Source organism: Solea senegalensis, linkage group LG6 (genome assembly GCF_019176455.1).
Source record: "Solea senegalensis isolate Sse05_10M linkage group LG6, IFAPA_SoseM_1, whole genome shotgun sequence".
Taxonomy (NCBI): domain Eukaryota; kingdom Metazoa; phylum Chordata; class Actinopteri; order Pleuronectiformes; family Soleidae; genus Solea; species Solea senegalensis.
This window is the reverse complement of record NC_058026.1, coordinates 3,952,376-3,979,630: the sequence shown is the minus strand read 5'-3', so window position 1 is coordinate 3,979,630 and position 27,255 is coordinate 3,952,376. Positions and strand designations below refer to the sequence as shown.

Genomic DNA, 27,255 nt, shown 5'->3' with positions numbered 1-27,255 from the left:
TTTTAGCATGAAGCCAGACCTGAAGGGCCAATGGGATCAGTGTGGACCAGATCTCACTCACGGGCTACCTGGGTTAAGGCCATGGTAGCCTGTATGTCGCGGACCCTCCTAACGTCAGGGTCCTGTAGTATAGCACTTCACCATTGGGTGGCGGTACAAGTCTGGACGCATTACTACCAAAGAAGAAGAGATGCTACGATGCTACAGCTCCCTCGGACACGTCGGCTTCACCGCTCGGGGTGTCAGCCAGGTCGAGGCTTGGGCAACTACCCTTGGTGATTTCTTCTGTTGTTGCTTGGTGAGTAAGGCTTAGACTCCACCTACTGGTGCAGAAAGTGCTGCCAAAATACACACTTCCTCTACATAAAAGGGGAACTTTAAAAGAAGCTCTTGGTGCCGTCGGCTTCGCCTCCTCCACATGTGTGCAGAAGTCATGCTAGGGTCCATTTGATATGGCTCACGCAGAACGGACCATTCCGGGCTCCCTGTAACACAACACTGTCCAGTTCACTTAGCAGTGTGCTTCTTTTTCAATGGAGGAGACAGAACCCTGGAAAGTTACCCGAGGTTACATAAGGACATGCAACTCAGCACTCAATGAAGACACAAACATACAAAAGAGGATGTTTTTGTTTTTTTAAAAAGAGACATTGCCACTACTGAAATGGAATGTGACTTTGAGCATCCATGCAGATGAGCACGTCACTCCGATACTTTATTCTCTCCACTGGCTACCTGTGACATACCATGCTTTTATTTTGTAAAGCATTTTGGTGAACTGCGAGTTGCTGTAAACATTACATTACATATGCAAATTTACATATGTAATGTAATGTACTTTATTTCTATCGCTGACTGATGAAACGTGCACTGAAACTCCAAACACCAGAAGCTCTCCCTGCTGCAGCAGTGAGCAGGATTCAATTCAGCGTCACATGACCACGAATGAGCTCGAACGTGATCACATGACCTATGCGCTACATGTAGTTATGCTAATGTAGGAGAGAGACACCGCCAGAGTTTAATGTTTCTACGCTGAAGTCCAATTATAAGTCTTTGAATTTATGCTAACATTTAAATATAGAAACATTGTGTCCACTGATCTAATCTGTAAAAATGTCACCAGAGGAAGCTTGCGTACCACTGGTGTTACACGTACCACAGTTTGAGAACCAAGGCTCAATATCTGTATCAGATAATAACCCGAAAGAATGTCACTGCAGCGGCAGCTGAGTAGGTTCATGTAGAACGTGTTTTTTTTGAAATGCACTTGAACGCGAGCGAGAGGTTGCTGCGATCACATGACTCCTCCTCCTCACACAGCGTTCACGACTCAACCAACTCTGGAGTATCGGTCGCCACATGCACCAGTAACTACGGTGTTCTCATTCTTCCTCCGTTATTCATTCACCTCTCGTCGTCAAAGCTCCTCTGACGTTCACGAATACTTTCCCAGAGTCCTGGCACGTTTCACTTCTACATTCATTAACCCACTAATGCTCCCGCTTCCTGTTCTCCTTAAATCTCACTTCCAGGTAGCCGGCCACTGTCTTGGCCACTACGACACTCACATTCCTGTATATGTATTTATGCACGCTTTCTTCTCTGATTTTATCCTTCTTCCACAGAGCAACGTTAGTCTCTTATCTTTACATCTGTCTTCTCGTCCTCTCGCGCTCAGTCAACGCTCAGTTTTAACCCTCATCTCTCATCGTGAATGGTTCCCGTCACAGCCTGGCTTTGATTTTTATCGAGATAAATACTATGCAAAGCCACAAAGGCGCTCATTTGAAAGTGAAAGACAAAGGCAAGACAGAGGAGAGAAACTCAGAACGCCTGGTTTATCGGCGCACGGAGAACATTATCAGGCCGCTCAAGGCCACGGGAGACACAGTTTAGATACAGTGTAAATAACAGTGTCTGCACAGCGTTTGTCAAGACTTCGGACACTCGAGGGTCAAGGCTTGGCCCTCGAAGTGCGGAGCAGTGAATCTAAACTTCCTCTAGAATCTCTTAAATTCAGGTAAACGGACAGTGTCTGAGTCCAACTGCTGCTTCTTTCCTTTGTGCTTTGTCTGGTCTGAACTGGTCTCAACCACAACATCCTCTCTGTTACTCTCTGTTGTAAAAGTACATCCTGCACAGTGATCCAATTACAGATGTATGTGTGTGTGTGTGTCATCTGTTCTTCTGGCTGCTTCTCATTTCCTTTGTTTGGACACGTCCTTGTTGTTATGATATTAAGCTTATAAGGCGTATAATGTCAGAAACCGCACCCTCCCTCTCTTCACTTATACTTGATAATTCACCGTCTCTAAAAATGCACATTACCCTGTGGAGGTCAGATAAAGGGGGCGGCGCTAAACTTTGGTAATACATGTGTAATCTGCAGAATATTCTGTGTACGACGACACTTTATTCCTCTGTCATTCGATATGAAATGACCCAGGAAACACGTTTATACTCAACAAGCCTGTGAAATGCTTTCAAGTTCACCAGTGATGTTTACATGAACCGCAATGTCGCAATATTTACCCTCAAGAGTTCCTTTAAAAAACTTCCTAATTTGTTCCTAGCGGCAGAAAATGCCACCTTTACAAAAACCGGTATAAAAACATTATATATTAATATTTTTGTCCACTTTAAATGAGTCAATCTTTTAAAGCTACTTCAGCCTGGAATAAACATATCAAATTTTAATTATGTTTTTACATTTTTAACCATTTAAAGGCCATAATGTTTTCACAACTCCACTGTTTTCTATCAGAAAAAAACTACAATAATTTCCATAAAATACATTTCAAGGAGAATTTGATAATAACTATTATTAGGCCCTGAGATGGGTAAAAAAAATGGCAGAAACATTGATTTTGATGCATTGTTTTTTTTTTTTCAGTATCAGATTTTCGGAAATACTGTCGAATTTGTTCCTAACGGCAGAAAATGCCACCTTCCAAGAACTGCTGTAAAAATATCATATATTAATTTTTTTTCCCCCTTTAATCAGATTATGACAATAGTTCATCAATGAAGTTCCGATGGGCAGCAATATCCAGGTTTTTACTTAGATTAAGACAGACTATATTTACATGGACAAAAATTCAGGTATTAGATTAGAATTATGGCTTTATTATTATTCTATTTGAAATTCAGAACAAGATAAACTCATAGATTAAATACAAAAATGGAAGAGCCTCAGAAGGACTATATAAATCAACACTGGATGACTCTCAAAGTCATATACTCATCAGTTAGAGTCCTCACAAAGGAACATAAATATAGACAAGCAGTAAATATAACACGGTTAATCATTTATGAAAAAAGCAGCAGTGTAGTAAGAACTGCACATACTGGTCACATGACCTATATTTGCTGTACGCATCATTTTTACTAGACGTATAAACTGGCTCGTTCTGGCTCGTGCTGGTGTTTTCAAACCACAATTACTTTGTGTCATTCTTTCATGGGCGAGGTCACATGACGAGCGTGTATCAGCAAGAGTGTCGATTAAGGAGCAGGAAAGACATAACACAACAACAGACATAATCTAATCCCAGAGGGCCAGATACAATTGCATGGCGGGCCGAATGTGGCCCCGCGGGCCTCGAGTTTGACACATGTGCTTTAGGTTGTTAAACTTGTGACGTTTTGTGAAGATGACATTATAATGCAGTACATGTATCACAATCGTAATTCTCTTTGTGAACGATGTTTTAAAATTCAAATATTTCACACAGGTCTATGAGCATCAGCTGAGTTTGCTCCCTTCAAAGTATGACTTTGGTGTGGGGCATCAGTGAGGGTAAATGCTGATGCTGAGAGATAAGAAGGTGTTTCAAGGTCATCCAAGAGAGCGCCGGGATCAACCGCTCCAAACTGCTGCCAGTAAAGCTGCAGTCGGCTGAATTGTCAAATGTGAAGTCTCAACAAGAGGTCGTTAAAATAGAGTTTTGACGTCTGAACTTCTTCCACCAGACTAGTGCAGACACTTAGACCTGAGGAAATGTGTCCTTTCACTCTCCACCCACATTGACACTATAGTCTGATTGTGGTCATCGATTATTAGAATAGTGACAGTGTGGGCCGGCTACCACACTAAACCATTTTAAACATGTGGGTCGACCACAAATAGGAGGAACTTTGTAACCGGCTTTGACTGTTTTAGTCCTGAGAGACTCCAGGGATTAAGGATCTCACAGAAACTCGGTCAGTTAGTTCTCAGCTCGCTTGTGATACGTCTTGCCATGAATCCACAAAACTGTCCTCTTTCAGGCCAATAGATCCTGTCACGGATCTGATTTTATTCACACGGAAGAAGATAAAAATCAGTCACATGACCAAGTTACATGTCACATAAAACATTGTACACGTCAAATGGAAGCTCTCCACTCCAGGAGAATAAACTCCAGCACTGCAGAGGTGGTAAAAGTAAAGTGCGGTCCAGTGCTCAAAAGCATATCATCTGATGAACAGTCAAACACGAGATGCTCCTCCTCTTTTCTCGAGATGAAAAATCAGTCACGTGACCAAAAACACACGCGAGGTCAACGCAAAGACATGTCACGTGTGGTGAGCTTCACTATCGCGTCACTCGCTCTCAAAATCACACGAGGCATCGCTGCGACGACTTCTATCAGACGCCACTGTCGCAGAAATGGAGAACATGATTATCGCTCACCTGGAGCTCTGCGACATTTGAGTATTCAATCCGCTGTGTATTGTAATATCTGGTGGTGCTTGAATGATTACAGTGCTCCAGCCAAACCTACGAGACAGATATTTAAATGACGTTTTCTACGTCAGGTATAATTTTGCCAAGAGCTGGTGAAAGTGACACAAAAGATGCATTCAAGGAACCTTGTAAATTCAATTTTAACAATCACAATTAGTTGCACGGCCCGATTTTTATTTATTTTATTATGAAACTAATAATCAAACATCCACACCCATCCCTACTTGTTGGTGAAGATAAACAGATGTTCCTTTCTTATCCGACGGCAGAAATAAGCGGTTTCTGGGAACCATGAACTAAATGTGATGGTGTAAGTAAGGTGTAGATAGAAGTTTGGCTCTCACTTGATTTACAATTACATTACATATGTGCTGAAAGGTTAGCCTAAACATGTATTGACCAGTGATGCAGAATATGTTGCTTACCCCAGCTTTAAGTCACCCATATGTTGGAGGCATAACTGGATCCATAATAAGCAGAGTCAAAGCCATGAAAGACAACCAACAGTGTCCAAAGGAAGTGAAGATCAAGTATCTGCGAATGAATGAGAGGCCAAAAATAAATCTCACGACTACAGCACCATCCCTTGGCCGACACTGGATAAATCAAGCAGAGCTCAGTGTGTGTAAATACAGCAGCACCAACAGTGGAGACGACAACAAAAAAGCAATTAACAACCAAAGTTAGGTTTTTTTTTTTTTAAAACATTATTTTAATACTTTTCTTAAAAAAAAAAGTTGTACTCTGAACAAGATGAATCTATTGACCTCAATGCCTCACTCACCAACATACCAACAGGTTGTCCTGGGTAAAATAAATCAAAGGAAAACTAAAAATAAACTCAAAACAATCAAATATGAAAGAGGGGGGGCGGGGGGTTGATGGAACATTTAAAAAAAAAGTGATTATATAACTGAAATACACTCGCGATATCTGGGTCAAAACTACCAAAGCGGGGAAAACCTCCCACTGCCAGAAAAACACGATGGCACACGACATCCCAAAACAGATACCGTGGGCAACAGGAACAGTAAAATGAGAAGAAATCTAAAGAACTCAGAGAGCGAACGACAAATAAAAACTATTGTACAAAACTGTGGAGACGACAGTGGTGGACAAGACAGTGAAATCAGACACGAGGGAAAGAAATCATGATATCAATAATAATAAAAAAGAAGAAAGATCGTGAAACATGTAAGTGCAGATTCATAGGACAACTACACACTGATGGGGGGGAGATTAAACTATTAAACCGCTGCATAATATTGGATTTAAAAAGGAGATGAAGGAAAAAAAAAATTAAATAGCAATTAAAAACGTAGCCTTTAATATAAAGTGAAAAGAAGATGCATTTTACATGTAAAAAAAAAAAAATGAACTTGTCAGCACTCAATAGATTGGTTTTGGCATAGAGTCGAGAAAAAAAGAGAGAAAAAAGAAGATCGGAGAGAGAGAGAGAATAAGTCGAGACGAAAACAATCCTCTCAATAAAAAAGTTTTTTTTCTTCTTCTTTACAGTAAATTCTACAAAATCAAAACACAAAGACGAGCTTCGCTCCCCACAATCCAAGTCCCTCTCATGTACTTTATCCTTGACATTTCCTTGTGTGTGTATATATATATATAATTTATATATACATATATATTCATGTATCTATTTTTTTCATATATTTATATATATATGTATATATAATATGTATAATTTGAAGGGTGGGATTATTAGTTTACAGGCTAGAGCGCTAAGGCAAAAGGACGCACTCTGAAAACGCCGTCGTTCCTTTTCTCGCCACAGAACGTAAAGGGACGAAGGGCATGTTGGGAAAGTGTGTGTGTGTGTGTGTGTGTGAGAGGTCGCAGCAGGTACGGGTGGTTGTCATTAGTTCTCCACCGTGTCCTGAGAAAATAACCGACTCACAGGTGAGCGCTGAACCGGACGAAACTCCGCCCCTCGCCGTTAACATTCAAACAAAAAAAATAAAACGGGGTTAGAAGAGAGGGCAAAAAAAAAAGAGTAATCTGTTGTTCGTTTCTTCTCTCTTTCACTTAAATTATAAACCTAAACCTCATCACCATTGTTATTATTATTATTATTTTTATGTAAAAGAGTTAAAGTTGCCGTCTTTTCTTTCCGTCGTCGTCCTTTTTCCTTGAGGGAGCCGATCAATGATCTGATCAGTCCGGCGTCTGTCGTCCCCGAGGACCCAGAACCGGCGACCGACCGTAAAACACCAGACACCAAAACGTATCTAAGGCTGGAGGAAAAAGGGTTTTTCTTTTTCTTTTTTCCCACTCAACACTTCCTCCTTCACAGGACACAAGCCAGCTGTTTCAACTACTCTGAGAAAAAAAGGACAGATACTACGAAGTGTATGTGTGTTTGCATTCATATGAGCAGCGACCATGAATATCAGAGCTTTGAGGTCTATATGCATTTTGTATATTTTCTTATATAAGTCTATAGGGTCTGTCTCTCACTCCCGTCATCCTCTTTCCCCTCTTCTTTCAGAACAGGTTCTCTTCAAAAATGGCCATCAGGTCACTCTGGAAGTTGATGTCGATGGTGTCGGTCTGCGGAATAAAAAAAAAAAGCTTTTAGTTTTTTTCTTTATTATTATTTTTTAATTTATAAAAGTATAAATGATAAGTTTTGTTTATACCGCCTCTCTCCTGCGCCTCTCCTGCTCCCGGCGACGCGCGATCTCCCTCTGATCGAGGGCGTTCTGTGCAGCTGAAGCAGGGGGCGGAGGCGGGGCTTGAGGCTGTGGAGGTGGAGCCTGTGGAGAGTGAGTGGGCGGGGTAGAGGCCGGAGGCGTGGGAGTGAGCGGCGGCGGCTGCGGTGGCTGCTGCTGCTGCTGCTCCTGGCGGCGGCGGACGTCGTCCTGTGCTCTGCGAGCGTGTTCCATCGTATCCTCGTCGTCACGGCTACGGCAATGGGGGTGGGGGGGGGAGAGAGACTTCACATTAGATTGAAAATAAACTGTGCAGGATCCACATTAACACAACAAACCTAAACAATAAACCATCGAGAAAAACTGAATAAAATGTAATCACTTATGTAAACACAACAAGTTTAATGTTGATTTGTAAACATGGATCTTAAAGGTGATATAATACACCTAGTAAGAGTATCTAAAGCAACAGACGGTCAAGAGGGGGTTGGAACGCTTTTGTAGGCAGCTGGTCAGTAAAAATCCTCCGGGTAATCAGAAAGAGACTCCCGTCTTTCCTTATTCCACACCTCCCCCTCCTCCCACCTACCGAATCTTTCCTTGCTCTCTCCTCGCCTGCTCAGCTTGTGCTTTCAGCTGTCTCTCCCTCTCCTCCTTCTCTCTCGCGGCACGCCTGAACTGCTCGAAGCTGTCGCTGGACGAGCGCACGGCGGACGCCGGCGTGGACTGTGACCTCTGAGCCAGGCTGGCCCAAGAACCCATGTTCTTTAACTTCACGTCCTGAACAGGAGAGCAGATAAGACGTGGGTGAGGAGTGAAAGAGTGAAAACAGATTGAACCAGAGCAGAGGAGACTTCTTTTATTCCCTCATCTCTCTCACACACACACACACCTGGGTCTTCTTAGGAGCGACGGGAGTTTTGTGTTCTTGCTTGATTTTGTTGTCTTGCTGGGAGCAGGGCGGCGCCGGCGAGTCTAGAATGCGAGGACCAGGACGAGAACCATCCAGTGGCTTCATGTCTAATCCTGAGAGAGGATTAGATAATTAGAAAATGTAATGATTAACCCTTACATTATTCACCTTCACCACCTAGAACAGGGGCTTTTATGCAATAATGCTGCTGTAAAATGGCCGCTGACACGTTTAGAAAAATCACAAATACCCGCAACATTGATCCATCAGCGTAGTGACGGGAGGTAATGTGCCGTTGCAATGCAGTAGTAGCTTAGCTGTAGCGTGTGGAGATTTGTTTCAGTTGCTAATGGTTTGGTGATCAAGTTTTTTCAAGTAAATAAGATTCTTTGCTTTTGAGTTTTTTTGTTTATTTAAGATAAATAATAATTGTGATATTGTTTGAGAGAAATGGTTCATCTTTAAGTTAAAAGGGTAGCAGCAGTGGGATTGTTACGTCTTTTTATTCTCCTGTGTTTTCTTTTTTGCAGGTCATTTTGTAAAGAGAAGGTTTGGTTTGTCATTTGTGACGTTGATCCACTCCGAAGATTAATACAACTCCACACTTTTGAACAGACTTTGGATTTATTTTGGCTTTCTTGGGAAAGATGAGGTCGAACACACACACACACATACACACACTGGTTTCCCTCGGTCAGGGACCTAACAATAATGTTGCTGCTAAAAAATGATCTCAGAAACAGGACTGACTAACCACTGTTCAACTTCATGAACACGCTGCAAACAGCCAACACATCTGTAAACAACGGTGGTCGTGATTGTTGGTGAAGCCATGTTTGTGCTCGCACCAGCGGTTTTTGACACGCTTTACACATCGAACAGGCTGCAAAATAGTAAAAGAGACGTCTCATACATTTAAAAAGTCTCTCTCTGTCTTACATTGGAGTTTTTTTTTTTCCCCCCTCCGCTATAAAAGCTCCCATTCAAGGATTTAACACCCTGTGATTATCTCTTGTAGCTGCTTATAAAACCAACTGTGCTGAGCCAGTCTGCCCTCAGATGTCCACTGTGCAGCCGTGATTATGTCATGTCTGGCACGCGCTTCCTTGTGCCTGAAGCACTACAGTGAGTATAAACCCGGCATTGTTAGTGGTGGTCAGGTACTGTAGGTGCTTACACTCGAACTTCCAAACTCAACGCGAAGAGAATTTAGCTCGATCGGTTGGTCATGACGCCGTGAAGGAGGTCAATATGTCGCTCCAGGTGGCTCTGCTGGGAGCGTGTGAATGAGTGAATGGGTGTGAAAGGCAAACACTGTCGCGTAAAGCGGCTTTTGAATGGTCATCAACCAAGTACTGCAATTACATGGTATATAGATGGAAAAATCTGCAATTTTCGTTTCCTCCTTTAAACTAAAATTAATGACGCGAGACGATAACCCACAAGTCATACTTTCAAATGAATGCCCATCACGCGTCACTCAGTGAGTCTGACATTTAACCCTAAACCATTTATATGAATTGAACAGACAATTGATTCATTTAGCTGCTGCTGTTGCTAATAATAAAAACAACTACAATGAGGCCAAGTAGAAAATAAATTGTTAAATTGTTGCCTGCTCAGTTCACTGAGCTAGTGCACAGGACACAGCTCAAATGCGAGCCTTCAAATGAACAAAATTAAAACTGAAAAATGTCTTTTCAAAATCCTGGACTGCAGAAAACACTGACAAACAGAACATGCAATACCTTTTGGGGTGAAACTACTTTTAGCTGTTTCCGTTTATGAAGATGGGGAGAAAACTTACTTTACAAATGGTCAAATAAAAGAATCACAATATGCAATTCGATTTTTCTACCCCCTACTTTTCATCGTTACACATTCACAGCATTGCCAACGAGTCTGCACTGATAAAAACTGTCAGAGTCTGCAGAGTCATTTGACCAGGAAGTGAATGCTGATTCACAGACAAAGTTAGTGGGAAAGTATCTTCACACTCACTGTGTTTGTTGTCTGGTTTGTGTGTATCCTGACGCATGACAGGAGTGAAGGGCGACGGGGGCAGAACTGGTGACGGAGGAAGTTTCTCCTCTTTGACTGCCACCAGGTTGGACCTCTGCTCCTGCAGGGGAGACATTTAAACCTCCGTTATCGAGGCAGGTCTTTTTTATAGTCACAACATGTTTTCGGCGTCTTCCCTGTTAGGCGTTTCACTCACATGTTTCTTGGTCTGTGGAGGTGAGTGCTGTCCCACAGGGTGGAACTGAGGCATCTGAGGAGAATGCATCATCAGAGGAGAGGGGCTCTCACGCAGGATACCTACAACAAGCATGTGGAGTAAACAGTGTTACAGTTTCCACTTCAGTAGTGGGATTTCAGCCATGACTGACAGGACTCATCCTGGAGGCTTTAGAAAAAAAGGATATCTAGCACCACCTCAAGGCCAAACACAGGTATGACACAGACACATTAGACCAGAGGTGCAACCAAATTGTCAAATGCTTAAGAAGGTTCCTGGACCTCATTAGCAATCATAGAAGGAGCTGTTTCAATCCTCTAAACAAGAAATGTAGGACTTTTTGTACCTCCTTTAAAACAGGATACTGGACCATCCCTTACGTAAGGAAAGGAGATAATGAGATGGTCATTTACGTCCTTACTCTGGATGACTGGTTCCAATTGCATATTCATAGACCATATATATAAAAAAGTGGATGTCAATGCAGAAGTAAAACATCAGTGAACATTTCCTGCAGAGCTAATGGTGTCAATCACTCATTTCACTTCTTCTTCAAAAGAACATGACTCTATGAGAACTCCCATTTAGAGGAGTGGTATCGCCCAATAGGAGCCTGGATGCAGGCGGCGTCTGTGGATTTGTGTCAAGTCAACCGACTAATCATGATTCTGGAGTTGAGATTCTTACGGGTGGCTGCATGAGTGTTTGCTTCTGGGCCATCACTTCCAAATTTTGTGATGGGCTTATAGGACCAAGTGTCTATAATTCACTATTTTTTTTATTTTATTTTTGAACAGCATACTTTCATCACAACATTTGCAATGGCGTACGTTAACGTAGCAGTGGAATTCTCTTTATTGTATTGTTTTTCATCGATAGATATAAATTCTCTTTCGTATCTTTTCTTGTCCTTGCGATGATTGCCATCACGGTCGAGACAAAATGGTGAAGAAAGGACTTCAGATGTAGTTTGTCTGAATATTGAACATATATGTTAGGTTCTCACTAAAGACAGAAGGCTCATAAATGCATTTTTTTTATATAAATATTGATATTTTGAATCATAAAACATGACTCTAATCACCTTTCCTTGCTAATCTCATGACTCTTCACAGTACCAATTATCCCAGGAATGTTAACTGGCCAAAGAAATAGCTGACAATGGAATAATGGCGGTAATAAGTATGTGTCTGCATTTTTCAGACAATGTGACATACAGTTATACGACTGTCTTGCAATATAGTTAACGCAGAGTCACTGCACCATGATGATTATCATTATATTGGGCAAATGAGCGTTTTGCAACGTGAGTGCGTATCAACATCAACTTCAACGGACTTTCTCACACCTTAAGCCCCTCAAAAAGATAAAAGTATTCAGTAGTTCATGACAAAGCAAAAAGAAAGACAGGAAAATAGAAAAAATAAAAGATATTTCCCTGTGGTTCATCGTGTTTACTTCAACATCACTCTTTATCTCACCTGTTGGGAAAGACTCTGCTTTACTCTGTGGCGACGGCTGCTGCTGCTGCTGCTGCTGCTGCTGCTGTTGTTGTTGTTGTTGTTGTTGCTGCTGCTGCTGCTGCTGCTGCTGCATCTGTTGCTGCATCTGTTGTACCTTCTGCTGCAGGGCCACACCCTTCTGCTGATGCGGCGTCAACGTGTGTGGGAACGGCTGCTGCATGAGCGCGTGGCCCGAGCTGTGTCTCTGCGCCAGGGTGGGGGCGGACGTCGCCATGGCCTGTGTGTGCAGCGGCGGCACTAGCGGCACGGGCGAGTGCGTGTGCATCGGCAGGGTCTGTGTGATGGTTCGAGGCTGGAGAGACTGCAGGAAGGTGTGCACCTGGCTGAGGGGCGGGGAGTCCAAACTGGCGGGCGTCGGCTCCTCGTCGTCCTCAAGCAGGGCTTGGGGAGGTTGTGCCGAGAGGGTGCCCAGGATGCCGTGGGAGGGAGGTGAAGGGACGCGGGGGCGGGGGACAGGCTGGGGCAGTGTGAGGGGAAGCGAGGGCTGAAGCTGCGGGGAGGGGGATGGAGGCAGGGAGGGGAGCGAGGACGGGGGAGGCTGCAAGGGTTTGGGAGGAAGCGGCGCTGCACGGTTGCTAGGTCTTGATGGTTGCTGGGGAAGAGCATTGTGGATCGCTGCAAAGCAGGAAGAGAACGATGGGATGAATTCACTCACTGTTAATGAACACATTGCAATTCATTAATTACAGAAATAACAATAAAAAAAAAACCTGAAGAGAACATACCTGGTGAGGGTATGATGGGATGTTGGTTGAGGAAAGGGTGTGTCTCCGCAGGTGTCTGGCTGCTGGGCGGGTTCATGTTGAGGTGGACAGCGGCGACAGGGACACCAGCAGTAGTCATGGTTGGGTTGGGCTCGGTGTTTGACTGTGTCAGGTGTGGGTTCATGAAGTGGGCCAGAGGATCGAATCCTGAGTTTAGCAGCTGCGAGGTGTCCAGAGAGGGGACAGTGACGGGGACAGAGGGAGGCGGCACAAATGTCGGTTTACACTGGACGATTTGAGGTTGAAGCAGAGGCTGAGGCTGAGGCTGAATCTGAATCTGAATCTGCGGCTGATGCTGAATCTGAGGATGAGGAGGGACGAGGCCGGCGCCGGTGATGAGGGACTGGTGGTGTGGTCTCTTGGGGTCTTTATTAGACACGTTCTTCTTCTGCTGTTTGGGAACCAGCCCTGGGAGATTAAAGTACACAAAAATGTTGGATATAATAGGAGGAAAAAACCCTTGACAGCTGTTTCACACTGTGTGAGTCTTTACCATTCTCGCCGTTCTCAGAGTCTTCATTATCTGAGGAGTCGCTGCTGCCTGAGGATGAAGATCCCGTCTTCACCTTCGTCACATTTGTCATTTCCAGAGGCCGGTCTACTGCAACAAAACACACGTGCCACAGTCAGAAATGAATGCACTTATGGTGATCAGGGTATCTGCTCTTTTGAAAGCTTTTTTTTGTTTGTTTTGTATTTGATTCTCATCACTTTCTCCTAATACAGTAACAGTACACTTCACTCTCACTAAATCCCTCCCTCACACTGCAACAACCTCATATTCCATGATGGGCAAAATTGGAAAGAGAGACATTGCATTACAGCAATTTCATTGCAGACATTTTTAGTACAGTGATTCAGGTAGTAAGAGATATTTTATTTTTATAACATAATTAAATAATGCATACTCATTGTCTGGGTGTAAATTAGGAGCAGACCTAAAGCAGAAAGACATATACTTAAATATTTGTTTTTCACAAGTCATTTCATCATTGCAATAGTCAACAACATTACAGGATATTTGTTTTTCTAATATTTGGCAGCCCTAGTGTCCATCAACCGAAATAACTGCCTGTTCCTTAACAAAATTAAAACAGGAAACCTCATCCAAAGGAAAACACAAGAAGTTACACAATAAGACGACTATGACTGCCAGACTCCGTGTGTGTGTGTGTGTGTGTGTGTGTGTGTGTGTGTGTGTGTGTGTGCGCAGAGGTTAGCTGAGGCTGTACGTTTCATTATCTGCCAGTTTCTGCCGTGGTCCACGCAGACTCTACGTGGACAAATGCGTCCACACCTCCAGTATTAGTACATGCAGACCGTATGCATGCTCTCTGTCACGCAATGCTTTCCAGTCTAGTTGGTGGTCAAAAGAGACAACAAAGACGGTAACCATGGAAACCCCCTCCAGGAGACCACCAGTACCTGTCCATGTATAACTCAAGTATGCACGTGTGAAAACGCTAGAATGATGTGAAGCCCTCATTTCAGCATGAACAGCAACACACGTGTAAATGTGAAGCGGCTCTCGACAAACTCTGGACATTGGGCGTCATATTTTTTCTAGAGGAGGAACATGCTTTGACTGATTGTGTTTCTTTCCCCACAACAGTATCAAAGCGGAAGCAGCCTCCACTCCCAAAGCCACACAGTGAGTGAAGGTCCAACTACTGTATATGGGTGCTTCTTTGTCTTATATAATCAATAGAAATCAGGGTAGCTGATTTATGTTGCAGTTCTTATTCAGCTTTTTCCCCTTCCATCTGATTAAACTGTTTGAAATAACCATTTGTTTTGCAAAAAAAAAGAAAAAAAGATCCTGTCTGTCACCACATTTAGCCATGGACAGAGCTCAAGCATAGTTAATAACTATAGCTTGTCTCATAAACGGGTTACTGCAGGCCGTTTAAAGCATGATTTACCTGTCCACTGAAAAGTGATAACGGCACTTTTTTTTGTTTTGATTACAATAGGAGCTGAAAAACAGGAGTAACTTGCCTTTAAACGGTGTGCAGTTTAAACAGGAACTGTGAGTGGTAGAACAAGACATTGGCACGAAAGGTACCTGAGACAGAAGTCACGAGTGGCTTTGAAAACAAACAACAGCGTACCTGATGGTTTTTTCTTCTTCTTGAGGCAGCTGGAGACATACTTTTCCAGCTCCCTCAGCGTGGAAGGCTTCAGTGTCTCAAAGTCAATCTCAATCTCGTCCGGGTTGGAGTTCTTCAGTGACGGCTCACGCGTTTGGATTATGTGCACGACGCGGCCCAGTTTGTCACCGGGCAACTTGTTGATGTCCAGGCTCAGCTGACGCTTCTCCTCGTATGACATTGGCTTGCATCTTTCCACGGACAGGCCCCCAAAGACATCTGTAGAGGAAGGCAGAAGAATGAGCGGTTTGCAGGTCTTCTTTGAAGACATACACACTTCAAAAAAAGAGAAAAGTATGCTCGACTCGTCTCTCATGCGCGTACCCATTTCATCCTCTGCTTCCAGAGAGGCTGAAGGGACGAGAGGGGTGGGCCCAGGCTGAGGGGGCACAGCTGGGCGGCTGTTTCTAACTCCATCTTTCTTACTGTGATTGACAAATCATCCGATTAGTGCCAGATAAAGTTACAACAATAAGACTCATCAGTTCTGTGAAACCTACCTGGGCTTTTTCCTGTCCTTCTTCACATTGACTAGCTCCTTGCTACTCTTGCTCTTCTTAGGTGTCTGTAGAAGTGCAGGCGAAGGGGCCTCAATGGTTTCCTCTACTCCCAGCCTCTTCTTGTGCTTATCTTTCTTCTTCTCCTTTTCCTTCTCTTTCTCCTTCTTCTCCTTCTCCTTCTCCCTCTCCTTCTCCCGCTCCCTCTCCTTTTTCTTGGGTTTGCTGGCCTGTGGCTGCGACAGTGCTGCCAGCTGCTCATGGACAGCTTTAAGCTAGAGGACGAGACAGAAAACACACACGCACACACACAAACAATTGTGATGTTAAGAGAGGAAAAGAGAGGCCAGATGATTTGCTTCGCTGTGTTTCAGCAATTACCCACGTTCGGTAAAGCTGTTCTGCATGGCCCACCCACCTGTTGTGTCTCATAAGCCTCCCTCCCCCTTCATTTTCCATCCTCTAACCTGTTCCTGTAACTCAGCCAATCGCTGTGTCCTTTCGTGATCTGAGTTTGCCGCCGAAGACTCAGATTCGGAGGAGCTGGAGCTTTCTTCTTCCGAGACAACGGAAGGAGGCGGGGCTTGTCGCGTGGAGGGGGCAGGGTGGAGGGCCGATGACGGGGTTGGAACAGGAGTGGTCTCCTCTGGCTCATCAGGCATTTTAGCAAAACGCATTTCAAACACATCCTGTTGAAAAAAGGTCAAAGGCAGGAGACACTGTAAACCCTTTTCACACAAAGATATTGTGCACTTATTTACACAAAGTCTTTCAAAAAACATCTTATTGTGCCCCTGCTAGTTTAAGACTAGTCAATCTGGAACGTAATCTAGAATTCAGGTAACAAAATCCATCCATATATGGCCAAAAGAATGTGAAAGAATGTTGTGTTTCCACCAAACCAGAAGCATTAAATCTGGGTGTATTTCCATTATACAAACATTTTGCTTTGTCTTTTGTGTGAACACACTGAAATACTACATATTAGGGCTGCAACGATGAGTCGACAAAAACGATCATAGAATTAGTTTGGTAGCTAGAAGATCAATACAGTGGTTTACAGAAAAATGGATACTGGATATATGTATATTTTATTTCTTATATCAGCAACCACAGGATTTTTGAATCGAGTATTTTTAATGACTTTATTGTTATTTAGCACATGTCCAAAACCTCAAGGTAAATTGAAAAAGCTGGTCACTAAAGAGAGCCATTGAGTAATTTTATTATTGAGTGACTTATTAGTCTAGACTACTCGAAGAACCATTTCAATAACCGATGACTAGTTGACCTTCAAAATAGTCATTAGTTGCAGCCCTACTACATATATGACATACATCTGGTGCACCGTGAACCTGCTGCTTACAATTGGTTGTCAAAAATGTCTCATATTTATGGTGATAGATCTGTTGCTGACCTGTAATTTGCGTGCCATGCCAACAACATCATGGTCTGGAGGATTGTACTTGTAACAGTTGGAGAACATCAACCGGACGTCGGCTGCAAATTCTTGAGCGTCTCTGTACTGTTTGTTGTCCAGCTTTCTCTGAAGGAGACAAACAAACCTCGTCAAGGCTGATCCAGATTTGTTTTGTACGACTGGTGAGCTGTGGATTATTGAGCTGGAGTTTATGAGAAACAAAGTGCTGAATACTGAAAGTACAAAGAGGTAACACATGATGCCTGATTCTTGTTACTCAGTTATTCATTATCACTTAATTTGAGCCAAATCACCAAACAAATCTTGAATCCCTGATCCTAAAATCCAAACAAAAAGTCACCTTGATGGTGCTGAGATCCATGGGATGTTTGATGATGTCATGGTAGTCATGGAGACCAAGAGCTTTCGTGTCGACAGGTTTGTAAAAAGGCCAGGCATATGCCACATGTTTCTTGGACAGCATCTCTCTGACGAGGCGAGCGCAGAAGCGTAAATGCTCCTGGCGTTTCGGTGTTGCCAGCCCTCCCGTCTCCAAACCAGCACCAAGGTGATGTTGGGAGTCCGGCTGCGATCCATCCCTTTTGGGCTGCTTCGGTGGACGATTGTTCTCTCGACGCGGCCGGGCCTCCGCAGACACAGGAGATGATTCGCTGAGCTGGTCGTTGGCTGTTGGCGTGGTGGTGTCTGCTTTCCTCTTCTGGCTTTTCCTTTGCTGTTGGAGCATGACAGGGATGAAAATGACACGAAAACTGCAATAGTTAGATTAAGTGAATAGTTAAAAAACATCAGAAATTAAAAATAATGTATCATGAAATTACAAAATAAAAATTGCAATAACAAAATTCATTACAATAATAAAAAGATAAAAAACTAAACAATTCTTTATAAATGATAAGATTTGTTATTTCTACTCTCAATAAGTAAGTAGTTTCGCATGTCTTACCACAGGGTTGTCACAATGAAGTCATAACAATTAACAAGCATGCACATGTGCTTGCATAAAAAAATTAAATTTACAAGGTTCACTGAATGCACCTCTGAGCTCGACATGTTGTGGACTCTGAATTTCTCATGAAGCGTTCAGCAATGTTTCTTTGAAACGGCTTTGTTATTAATCACTGTCATTAATTGAGGAAATATAGACAAAATATGTGCTTGGCGTGTTTCTAGCCCTCATGCAGAGGGTCCACAGATGTCAATAAGTTGTAAAATGTCCTATCAGTCGAACTCTAGTCCTAACCATGACAGTTGATTCTCCCCCACTTCCTTACCTTTATGAGGGCAGGTGAGCTCTGTAGCATCGGGACAGGGTGGAGGCCTGGGTGTGTCAGGGCTGGAGGTGGAACAGAGGTCAAAGCATGGGCCAGGACATCCGGAGTTGATACGGGGAATGGGTTTCCCAGGTGGGTGTGAGAGGTGGGTGTGGGAGGCACACGTGGGGGAGGCTGAGGCTGGGATATAGGCTGGACCTGAAGGGGGGACGATGACTCTTGGCCTGAATCTGAATGAATTATCAGAGCTGAAAGAGAAAATAAAAAAAAAATAGAGCAACATGTTAAATAAAATAGATAAAAGTGACAATTCTGGTGTAGACCCAAGTTGGAGAAATTATGAAATGTCAAAGGTACAAGATGTGGTAACAAAAACTTAATTTAACAGTACATATTCCATAAAAAGAGTAGTTCAATTAGAGGGGGAACCAGTAAAGACAACATCATTTCTCTACTGAAGCTTGGCTGATAAGACTTGTTTACACACGGCAATTAAGTCATCAAAACTCCTCTTCAAATTCTTCAGTATACTCCAATAAAACACCTAAAACAAACAGCTAAAAATTGCTTCATCCACATCCTACACTTCAGGGTTTGACTTTCGTTTTAGAAAAAAAACAACCTCTCCTAGTCCACAAAAGAAGCTCGAAAATGTAGAAAACTGTATAGGTTTGCAATGAAGTCAATGGGAAACTACCATGAAAGTGTCAGAGCCTCTGTGGGGGCTTCTCCTATGCTGCGCTGTGATTGGTCAGTCTGCATTCTTTGCAAAGGGTCTCTTTTTTAATTAATAAAACAAGGTTTCAATTGACTGACAGCATTTAAAGTGCTCAAAATCTCATAATGCCAAAGTAAAAGCAGGAGGGTACAATATAAACATTATTACTCTTTCTAAAGTCCTCCTAGACTCATACCGCTCTCCCGTGGTGCACCACGGCGTCCCTTGCTGACCACAGCGATCTCCATCTCCTCCTGCGGCATCTCAGTGATCTTCTGAAGAAAGAGCTTTTCTAAGGCCTCCGCCATTAGGACAATGTCATCCCCCGGCTAAACAGATAAACACAAACATGAACATGTTTAGAAGGCACCATTTCTCCATTGATTTGTGTCATCAATGACTACAACTTCTAATGTGGCTGACCTTGTTGTATATGTAGCAGTTTGTGAACATTGTGTTGAAGTCATGGATACACTCCTGGGCGTTCCAGTAGTAGTTGCTCTCCAGGCGCTTTTTTATTGTGCCCATGTCCATGGGCGTCTTGATGATCTTATAGTAGTCCTTGAAGGAAAGCAGGTGGAGATCATTAAATTACTAACTTGCCTGGATGAATTAAGCAAATGACAAAACAAACAGCAGAACACATTATTTGCCATCTGTAGTGTAAGCTTGAGGCGTGTAAGACAACCACATTAATGGCACCCCAAATTAAATCAATCTGAAGTACTGTTGTGGATTTTATATGACTTTCACAAAGTCGATAAATGGGTCAGCTGAGAATAAAAATACAAATCGAGGACAATAGAAGAAACTTAAACTCTCTGGTTCAATCATTTATATGCAAAATAGTTGCTGTGGATAAAGGTTTTCATCAGATCTATGAGTGCCAACTATGAGCCTGTGAGTGAGAGGATTTTTCAATACATATTGACAGTTATTTGAAAGATTCTATATGAATACTTAAAATCCTTACATCGATCTATTGACATATGTAATTTCCTTAGCCTGGCGACGCCAGACTGCATTCATAATCTCATTCTGACGTTTGTTTTTTGAACTTTTTAATGTCCGTGTCTAAATCATCACCTATGACTGGACTGTACAAAAGTGAACTAATCTACTTTGTGATCCATTTTTTATGTAAACATTTTTAAATAGTTAGAGATCCAAATTTGATACAATTTACAGAATTAGTTGTGTGAAAATCTCTTTCATAACCAAGCACAACTAGTATGCAAAATCTCTAAATGAATCAATATTGAACTGGAACAAATCAAATCGGGACCTTGTGCGTCACAATCAAATTGATTCAGGAGAGAAAATTCTGATGCATCAATTTATAATCCAATCACAGCTTTCAGAGTCGTAACGGAATTGAATCATGGCATTCCCACTCCTACTAGAGTGAGCTTATCAGCAAACAACAGCCACTATCACAATGCTTTTTGTGTGCCTTGGATAATACAGCTGATGAAAGCACAGAAAGACAACACAAGACTTACAGGCAAACCAAGTTTGATGGCATCTACAGGAGATTGGAAGGGCCACGCAAAGTGGTGTTTCCATAATGTCTTGAGCACCACTTTATTCAAGTACTGAAAAAGAGCAGAACCAAGTTCAAATACGTAGAACAATTCTGTTTATAAAGAGCATAAACACAAAAATGTTTACCTGTAGTTGGTTGGTCTGTCGTTTGGGTCTGGAGGAGCCGCACATTGCAGGAGGTGGAGGGCTGAAGGGGAGAGGTGGTGGGACAGAGGGAGGGTTCTGGCTGCTGCCTGCCTCCAGTCCGTCTCCCATCGCAGTGGTGGGTCGCAGTGACTGAGCAGACAGTTTAGGCAGACTGGACCTGGCAGGGGCAGGTGGGACAGGGGGGAGCCCCCTCAGGCCATTACACTCCTCACTCGACTCTCTGGAAGGCCAAGAAACAAAATCACAGCATGCGTTGATCTCGAGTGCAGCTCACACCACATTTCAGAATGTTGATCGAAACCGACACAGTCAGGGTAAGATGATGTTTTGCCATGTTTTGCCAATAACAAAATCTCCTAAAATCAACTGATTTGGTCAGCTCAGCTCAGGAAGAGTTGATATCATACTACTGGCTTTTTTAATTTGTCCAAAAAATGCATGGCAGTTCAAACATTTGCAGTGGAGCGGGTTATATAATTTTTTTTTATGCAAGAACAGCCTCACCCATGTCGGCTGCTGCCACAAATGGAATCTAGCTCTGTGGGAAACACAGCACTATCACATCCACTCAAGAGGCGGTTTCTTGCAACTCGTCAATTATTTTCTGTCCCATTGCTATTCAATAAGGACACTTCAGCTTCAAAGGCCCTGGCATGGGCGAGTTAGACAACTTGGTGTGGTGGAGGTTTTCAGGACACCCTTTTATCCATAACCGTTCAGACAGGATTTGAATATTTAATGTGTTACTTTCTCTCTTTTCTTTTTTTGTTAGTCTTAAAATAGAGACCCTGCATCAAGGACGTTTTGTGTCTGAATAACAAATGCATTCTGGATAAACTGCAATCTGACAGACATGAATCTCTTGTTAACTGCAGCATTTCTGGCCAATCAGGAGGACATAGAATTGTAAAATGTACTTAATTTAGTGTAACACTGCCCAAACTTAACTTAAAGTAGGGCTATGGATAACCCTAAACCAATCTTATGACAATTCAATGTTTTAATTGGGTATGACTTCATACACTATGAACTTGAAAACAACAACACAGCTCAAAAAATGGCGTGAAAGGAAAAAAGTACGTATGACAATTCATGCCAAGTTTGGAATTTCTCCGTCTTCCATGAGAAATTGGAACCACTTTTATACCCTAGACCGGGCAAATTGCTCAAACGCGCTGAAAGGACTATTGCAGTGAGAATCTTCATGGGTTCCCGGCGGCAATTCAGCAGCAGTACAGACAGATGACAGGAGTCTGATTTCCATTCTCTATATTCTGCAGGAATATTATTTATTTTGACAGTGATATATTTAAAAAAAATAAATAAATAAATAAAACCAGCGCAGCTCTGTTATCTAGCCAAAGATGGACACTCATTCAGTATTGACGGATGCTCAATAGTAAAAAGATTGGATGAGAATCAGGGGCCAAAGAAGCTGATTGCAACAGTCATAATATAGACAAATTATGACTGTTGGGTTAGGGTTAATGGACAAACAAATCAAGGGTTTGATTCTCCACAAAGTATTTTGTGACGTCATTGTATTGATGCACAAAAAGTATTGGTATTAATCTGCACTAATCTGCAGTGTTTACAACAATTAGTTATCGCCTCTCTGCTCTCGCTCTCTCATATGTGTGTGTTGCTTCAGTCGGACAGTAAAACACGCACACAGAGGATGCACATCGGCCCAAACGAGAATATTTTTCATTACACTGCTGTTTAACATGTAAACATGGTAACAGAGCTCTGCTGCAGCAGAGGCTGCATCTTTGCGAAAGCAATGAACAGGGAACATGCTGCATTATGAGCTTGTTTTCCGATTTATTTTTTTTAGAATGTTGCTAGTGTTGGCTTTCCTGCTTTGCTTCCAGACAGTGTTCAGAAAGCACAGGGGAGACATTTCCTCCAGGACAGAAGCTGAAGCTGCTTTGAGCTGACACACTTTTACAAGTGGTGAAAGACATATGGACATTCAACATGATCAGCTTCATCCAACAAGCATAGAACATTTCACACACACACAGACAGAGCTCATAAAGGAACTGCAACATGAGTTAAATTATGCAAACATGAGTTAATAGTGATGATTAGTTAGTTAAACGATTAGCAAACAGTCCACAAATTCTGTCTGAAACTTTTCAATCATAATGTTTTTCGGGGAAAAAAATCACTAAAATTATAATTATATATGATTGTTTATTGATCAAGGGTTTGCAATAAATCACAATAATATTGCATCATGACATCAGTATCGTGATAAAATCATATCATGATGCCTCTGGTGATTCTGACCCAACTACAGATAGGACAAAAAAAAATATATATGACAACCCTTTTCTGGGGACTTACATGTTTGTAGCCGTGCAGCTGTGGTCTATTTTAATTGTGTGATCATATCTCAGTTGGTGAGGCGGCGATTTCCTGCGGTAACCATGGAGGTTTGTCAGTGAACCACTGTGTGTGGGGGCAAGGAAACTGCAGCTCAGTGACAAGAGGACAGTGTGTCAACACCTGTGACAGAGACAGAGAAAGGAGGGAAGGTAGTTTTTGAATTGAAGTCGACATAATCACAATGTGACACGTTTCTAAATAACATTAAAACACACTACCAGGTAAGAGTCTGACCAGATCACAACCATGATCAGAGTCTATATGGCAGAGTTCACACATTATATTAAAAGTCGCATTTGAGTTCACACTAGGGCTGTGCCATACATTATTCACAATAAATGATTATTTTCCTAATCTATTAATCGGTTGATTATTTTCTCGATTAATTGATTACTTATTTGGTCAAAAGAAATGTCAGAAAATGTTTTGCAAAACAAAATGACGATGTTCTAAAAACGCGTTTTAATGATTTCGTTGTTATATGGAGCAAAGAAACCAGAAAACATTCACATATAAGAAGCTTAAAAATCAATTGTCAAATTGATGATTTATTTAGTAATTGATTCAGAGTTGCAGCCCTACACTACAGTAATAATGGTATAAATTCATTTGTAATAATAAATTATATAATGCAACATAAACATATAGCCGCATGATGATGATTGAGTGTTTGTTACTTTCATTCACACACTCATAATCTAGCAGTGCTGCACCACTGCTGTGCTTTACCACAGCTTTCTCTCTTACTGCCTCGCTTCCTCGTTCTCTCGAGTGGGCATGGCTTATCCCACAGAGTGAAGCAGAGGCAGGTGAAATGAAACAGCAAGTTTAATTAAATAAAAAAAAGACAAAAAAATGTGGCATTTTGATCCAAACTGGACAGAACAGACAATTTTATGATCCATACAAAACCTCACACTGATCCACCAACAATCAGAGTCAATTAAGAGCACACCAATTTCAGGGTTTGAATGAATTATATGGAAATGACCTGTCATTATGTGGAGTATAATTCTTTGTTATTGTGTAATGTTTTGCACTTTATCTTATCTTCCCTGAAGAATGACTATTGTGACTTTCCACAATTTACTGGATGAATACAAACGGACCCTGACCTCGAACCTTAACAGTTTCTAGATTACTCTTGATGGTGAATGCTACAGTGGTCAAAAGGTGTCTTTTTCAGTTAACCATTAGTTAATGCCAGTTATTGCTTTAGTGCAAGTTGAATTTTGTGGAAGAGTTGCCTATGTTAACGGAATTGTTTTCGTAGTTACATCTCCGTCCATGTACACAACGTGGTTTTTCGACAATGCGACTGTTGTTTACAAAACTCACGGGGAACACAAAATATTTCCACACTGGGCGGATGTTCAAGTTTGGTCAATGTGTCGCCCAAATCAGCAGTTGCATGATTACTATTAGTTGGCAGCATCTTCGGGTTTTTTTCCCCTCTGGCACATCACACTGGGTGCGTGTTAAATGCTTGATCCCACCTTTGCTTTCGCAGGTCGAGATTGTGACGTCATTCCAATCAATATTCGATTTACAATCAAGATCGTGACACCCCTAATCGATAGAGGTCCGGGAAAATGCTCTCCCATTAGCACGTCTCAGACTGCTTTTGGCATCCGAGTGCACAACAGCTATCTGCTAGGGGTGTAACGGTACACAAAGGTCGTGGTGCGGTACGTGCCTCAGTTCGGTATATTTCCGGTACAGCAAGAAATGCGAAAACATAACATTCCATTTATTAACAAGTTTCAATGACTAAAAAGTCTCTAAACTGTAATTTCCTAAGGATGTGGGTTGTTTTTAAATAAGAATAAGGTCAGAATTATTACAAAATAATTCTCAATATTGCTGCACCTACTACAAACAAAATGTGAAGGTTCTCAAATAAATAAAGAATAAGTATGATAATATGAAAGGAAAGCCATAGCAGAGGAGATTTATCCAAATTCTTACTCATTATTTATCCAAATTGTGAAGACTGATAAAATGCCAGCGGTGTCTGCATTTGCACAGATTTTGTTTTCCCTTGTACCGGTGATATCCACATTTCAAATGTGTTTGATGTATTACCAGCGGTAAAGCCGATTTCAGCTTAACAGTGACGTCATACTGTCTTCGTCCTGTTCACTTGCCTTTCACTGCTGCTACTGTACCGGGATACTGGGATACCGTAGTGTTCCCAAATAGTGGAGCTGAAGGAGATCGGTCTCCTCACTTGCATTTTCCTTATGAGACCCGTCTGTGCATAGTGAAGCATGTGATATGTAGGATTTTTGGATAGTATCAGATTCTACATTTTTATCTGTCCGATATCCGATCCAGTGATTCTGACCAGTATTGGACCTATACTATTTATTTATGTAGTGCCAATAACCTACTGCTTGCTCAGCCCTAACACAAGGTATTAAAAGATACCAAAACTAATACTGTGATGCCAAATCAATAATTCATTGTAGAAAAGACATTAATCAATACCACAAGAATATAGGCTTGGTAGGATATATGGATTGTAAGTAGATCATGGATGGGAGCAAACTTGTTAATGCATGGTCTAATATTTGAGTATAGTTGTGTATGAGGAAATATGTTATAACAAGGTGCTTCAACCATTTCCTGTGAACATACACAAATCGCACAATGTAATGTAGCATTGTTTTTGAATAATTCACCACAATGTACTTATTGTGAGTGACTTTTATTGCAATACACAATAACATCAAATATCAGGGGTGTCCAACTCAAATGACCTGGGGTCCGGAGAACTGTTCAGTAGTGGGTGTGCAACATGAGCTTAAAATTATAACACAATATTCCACCACGACATCGACAATTAATGATATTCATGATGATATTTCACAAAATTGTAAAGTAAAAGTGCTTGTTTTAATATGGAATGACATGTACTACAAAATGAGTTTAGACAACAAAGTGCAACACAGACACTTCACATCAAAGTTCACAAAAGTGAAACCACCTATATTAACACATGATTTTTGGCATTAGCCTTTTTTCTTGACTCAATGTATGAAAAATACTTCACATACAAGGTTATTAGTATTGACTGGTAGTATTTTTCTTCGCTACACAGTATTATATTGCTGCTGCGAAAGATTGTCTGGCAGCATAATCTCCTTTTATTTTGCAAAAGATGCTTCAGTGAAGCCTCCTATGCTAAAGGAGATGGAAAAGAAAACAATGAAGCTCTTTTTTTTGGCTTTAAATAATTCGAACAGCTCTATTATGTGTCCGACATAGATACTTTAGGTTACGTCACTCAGTCCGACTGATTCCATGAAAACAGCTAAAAAGCCTACGAAATCCGAGTGTAGGAAATAAGGTTATAGTTATTACCTGTCCTTAGCGCAAGGACACTGTTTTAACACTTTGATTTGGCACTGCTTCACTTAACTCCCATGTCAATATTTGGCCCCGCTGTGAAGTGTTAGTGACAGCTCCGCACGTACACAGCATCTCAGTATACAACTTGAAGGGGATTGATATTCCCGAAGTGACGTACGTCACAATTCACATGCAGAGTCTGCGCCATCGCGCGTAAACTACGCTGCCGATTTGACGTACCTTGTGTCACGAATACGGCCTACGGGGCTACAAACAAACAGCCTAGCAGCTAACTGGCTAGCATGATAGCGACCTGCAGCTAACGTGCACACTGACAGCGCGGAGCATCTCACGCCACGAAAACGACCGTAACACGAGCGCTGAGAGGAGAAGAATACGAGACGAAATATTCACAATAACGACAACTCGGACGAACATAAAAGACTAAAAATCCATCTGTCGCGTGTGCCCGAGCCGGCGCAAGGCCTGCGAAGACAGCTCATGCCCCGCTTACCGAATCGCACACTGACAGCGCGCCAAGTACGCCACCGACGACCGTTGTGAACGTTTCCCCGCATTACAGGGGTTCCGCGCTATCCTTTGATAAACCACTGGCGTTCACGAAAACACACTAAATGCCATTTTTACCTTCTTCAGTCGGGTGTCAGCGCTCGCAGACCTTCCTCGCCCCAAATCCAGAACAAACAGTCCCGTTTGACGTCGCTGACGTCAGACGCACAGGGGCAGGCCGATCGTTTGTCAGGCGGAATGTCACCTAACCGCAGCCCGCCCCGCACTCCCTACAACCCCGCCTACAGCCCGCCCCCTCCGGGCAACATCATGCAATAGCCTGCAATTATTTCCATTATTAAAGTGTCATGAAAATCAATGAGGAAGA

At 42.2% G+C, this 27,255-nt stretch overlaps 1 protein-coding gene across 3 annotated transcripts; it reads right to left on the bottom strand.

Moving 5' to 3' along the window:
- Window positions 1-6,607: 6,607 nt before the first annotated feature.
- LOC122771030 (bromodomain-containing protein 4-like) lies at window positions 6,608-27,077 on the bottom strand. Of its 3 annotated transcripts, none has more exons than XM_044028317.1 (21): window positions 27,006-27,077; window positions 20,589-20,829; window positions 20,420-20,512; window positions 19,341-19,478; window positions 19,114-19,246; window positions 18,200-18,447; window positions 17,269-17,640; window positions 16,905-17,033; window positions 15,955-16,176; window positions 15,491-15,762; window positions 15,315-15,415; window positions 14,952-15,209; window positions 13,334-13,441; window positions 12,802-13,248; window positions 12,035-12,691; window positions 10,533-10,633; window positions 10,316-10,436; window positions 8,294-8,427; window positions 7,991-8,181; window positions 7,390-7,654; window positions 6,608-7,300 (listed from the first exon to the last, which is right to left on the bottom strand). In XM_044028317.1, exons 2-21 carry the CDS (start codon window positions 20,715-20,717, stop codon window positions 7,235-7,237), a joined length of 4,185 nt encoding a protein of 1,394 aa, XP_043884252.1. In that variant the 5' UTR covers window positions 20,718-20,829; window positions 27,006-27,077; the 3' UTR covers window positions 6,608-7,234. The 3 variants fall into 3 exon arrangements, with proteins under 3 accessions (XP_043884252.1, XP_043884251.1, XP_043884253.1); XM_044028316.1 differs by lacking the exon at window positions 27,006-27,077 and adding an exon at window positions 22,962-23,073; XM_044028318.1 differs by lacking the exon at window positions 27,006-27,077 and adding an exon at window positions 22,962-23,073 and having other exon boundaries at window positions 13,334-13,438.
- Between the last annotated feature and the right edge of the window lie 178 nt (window positions 27,078-27,255).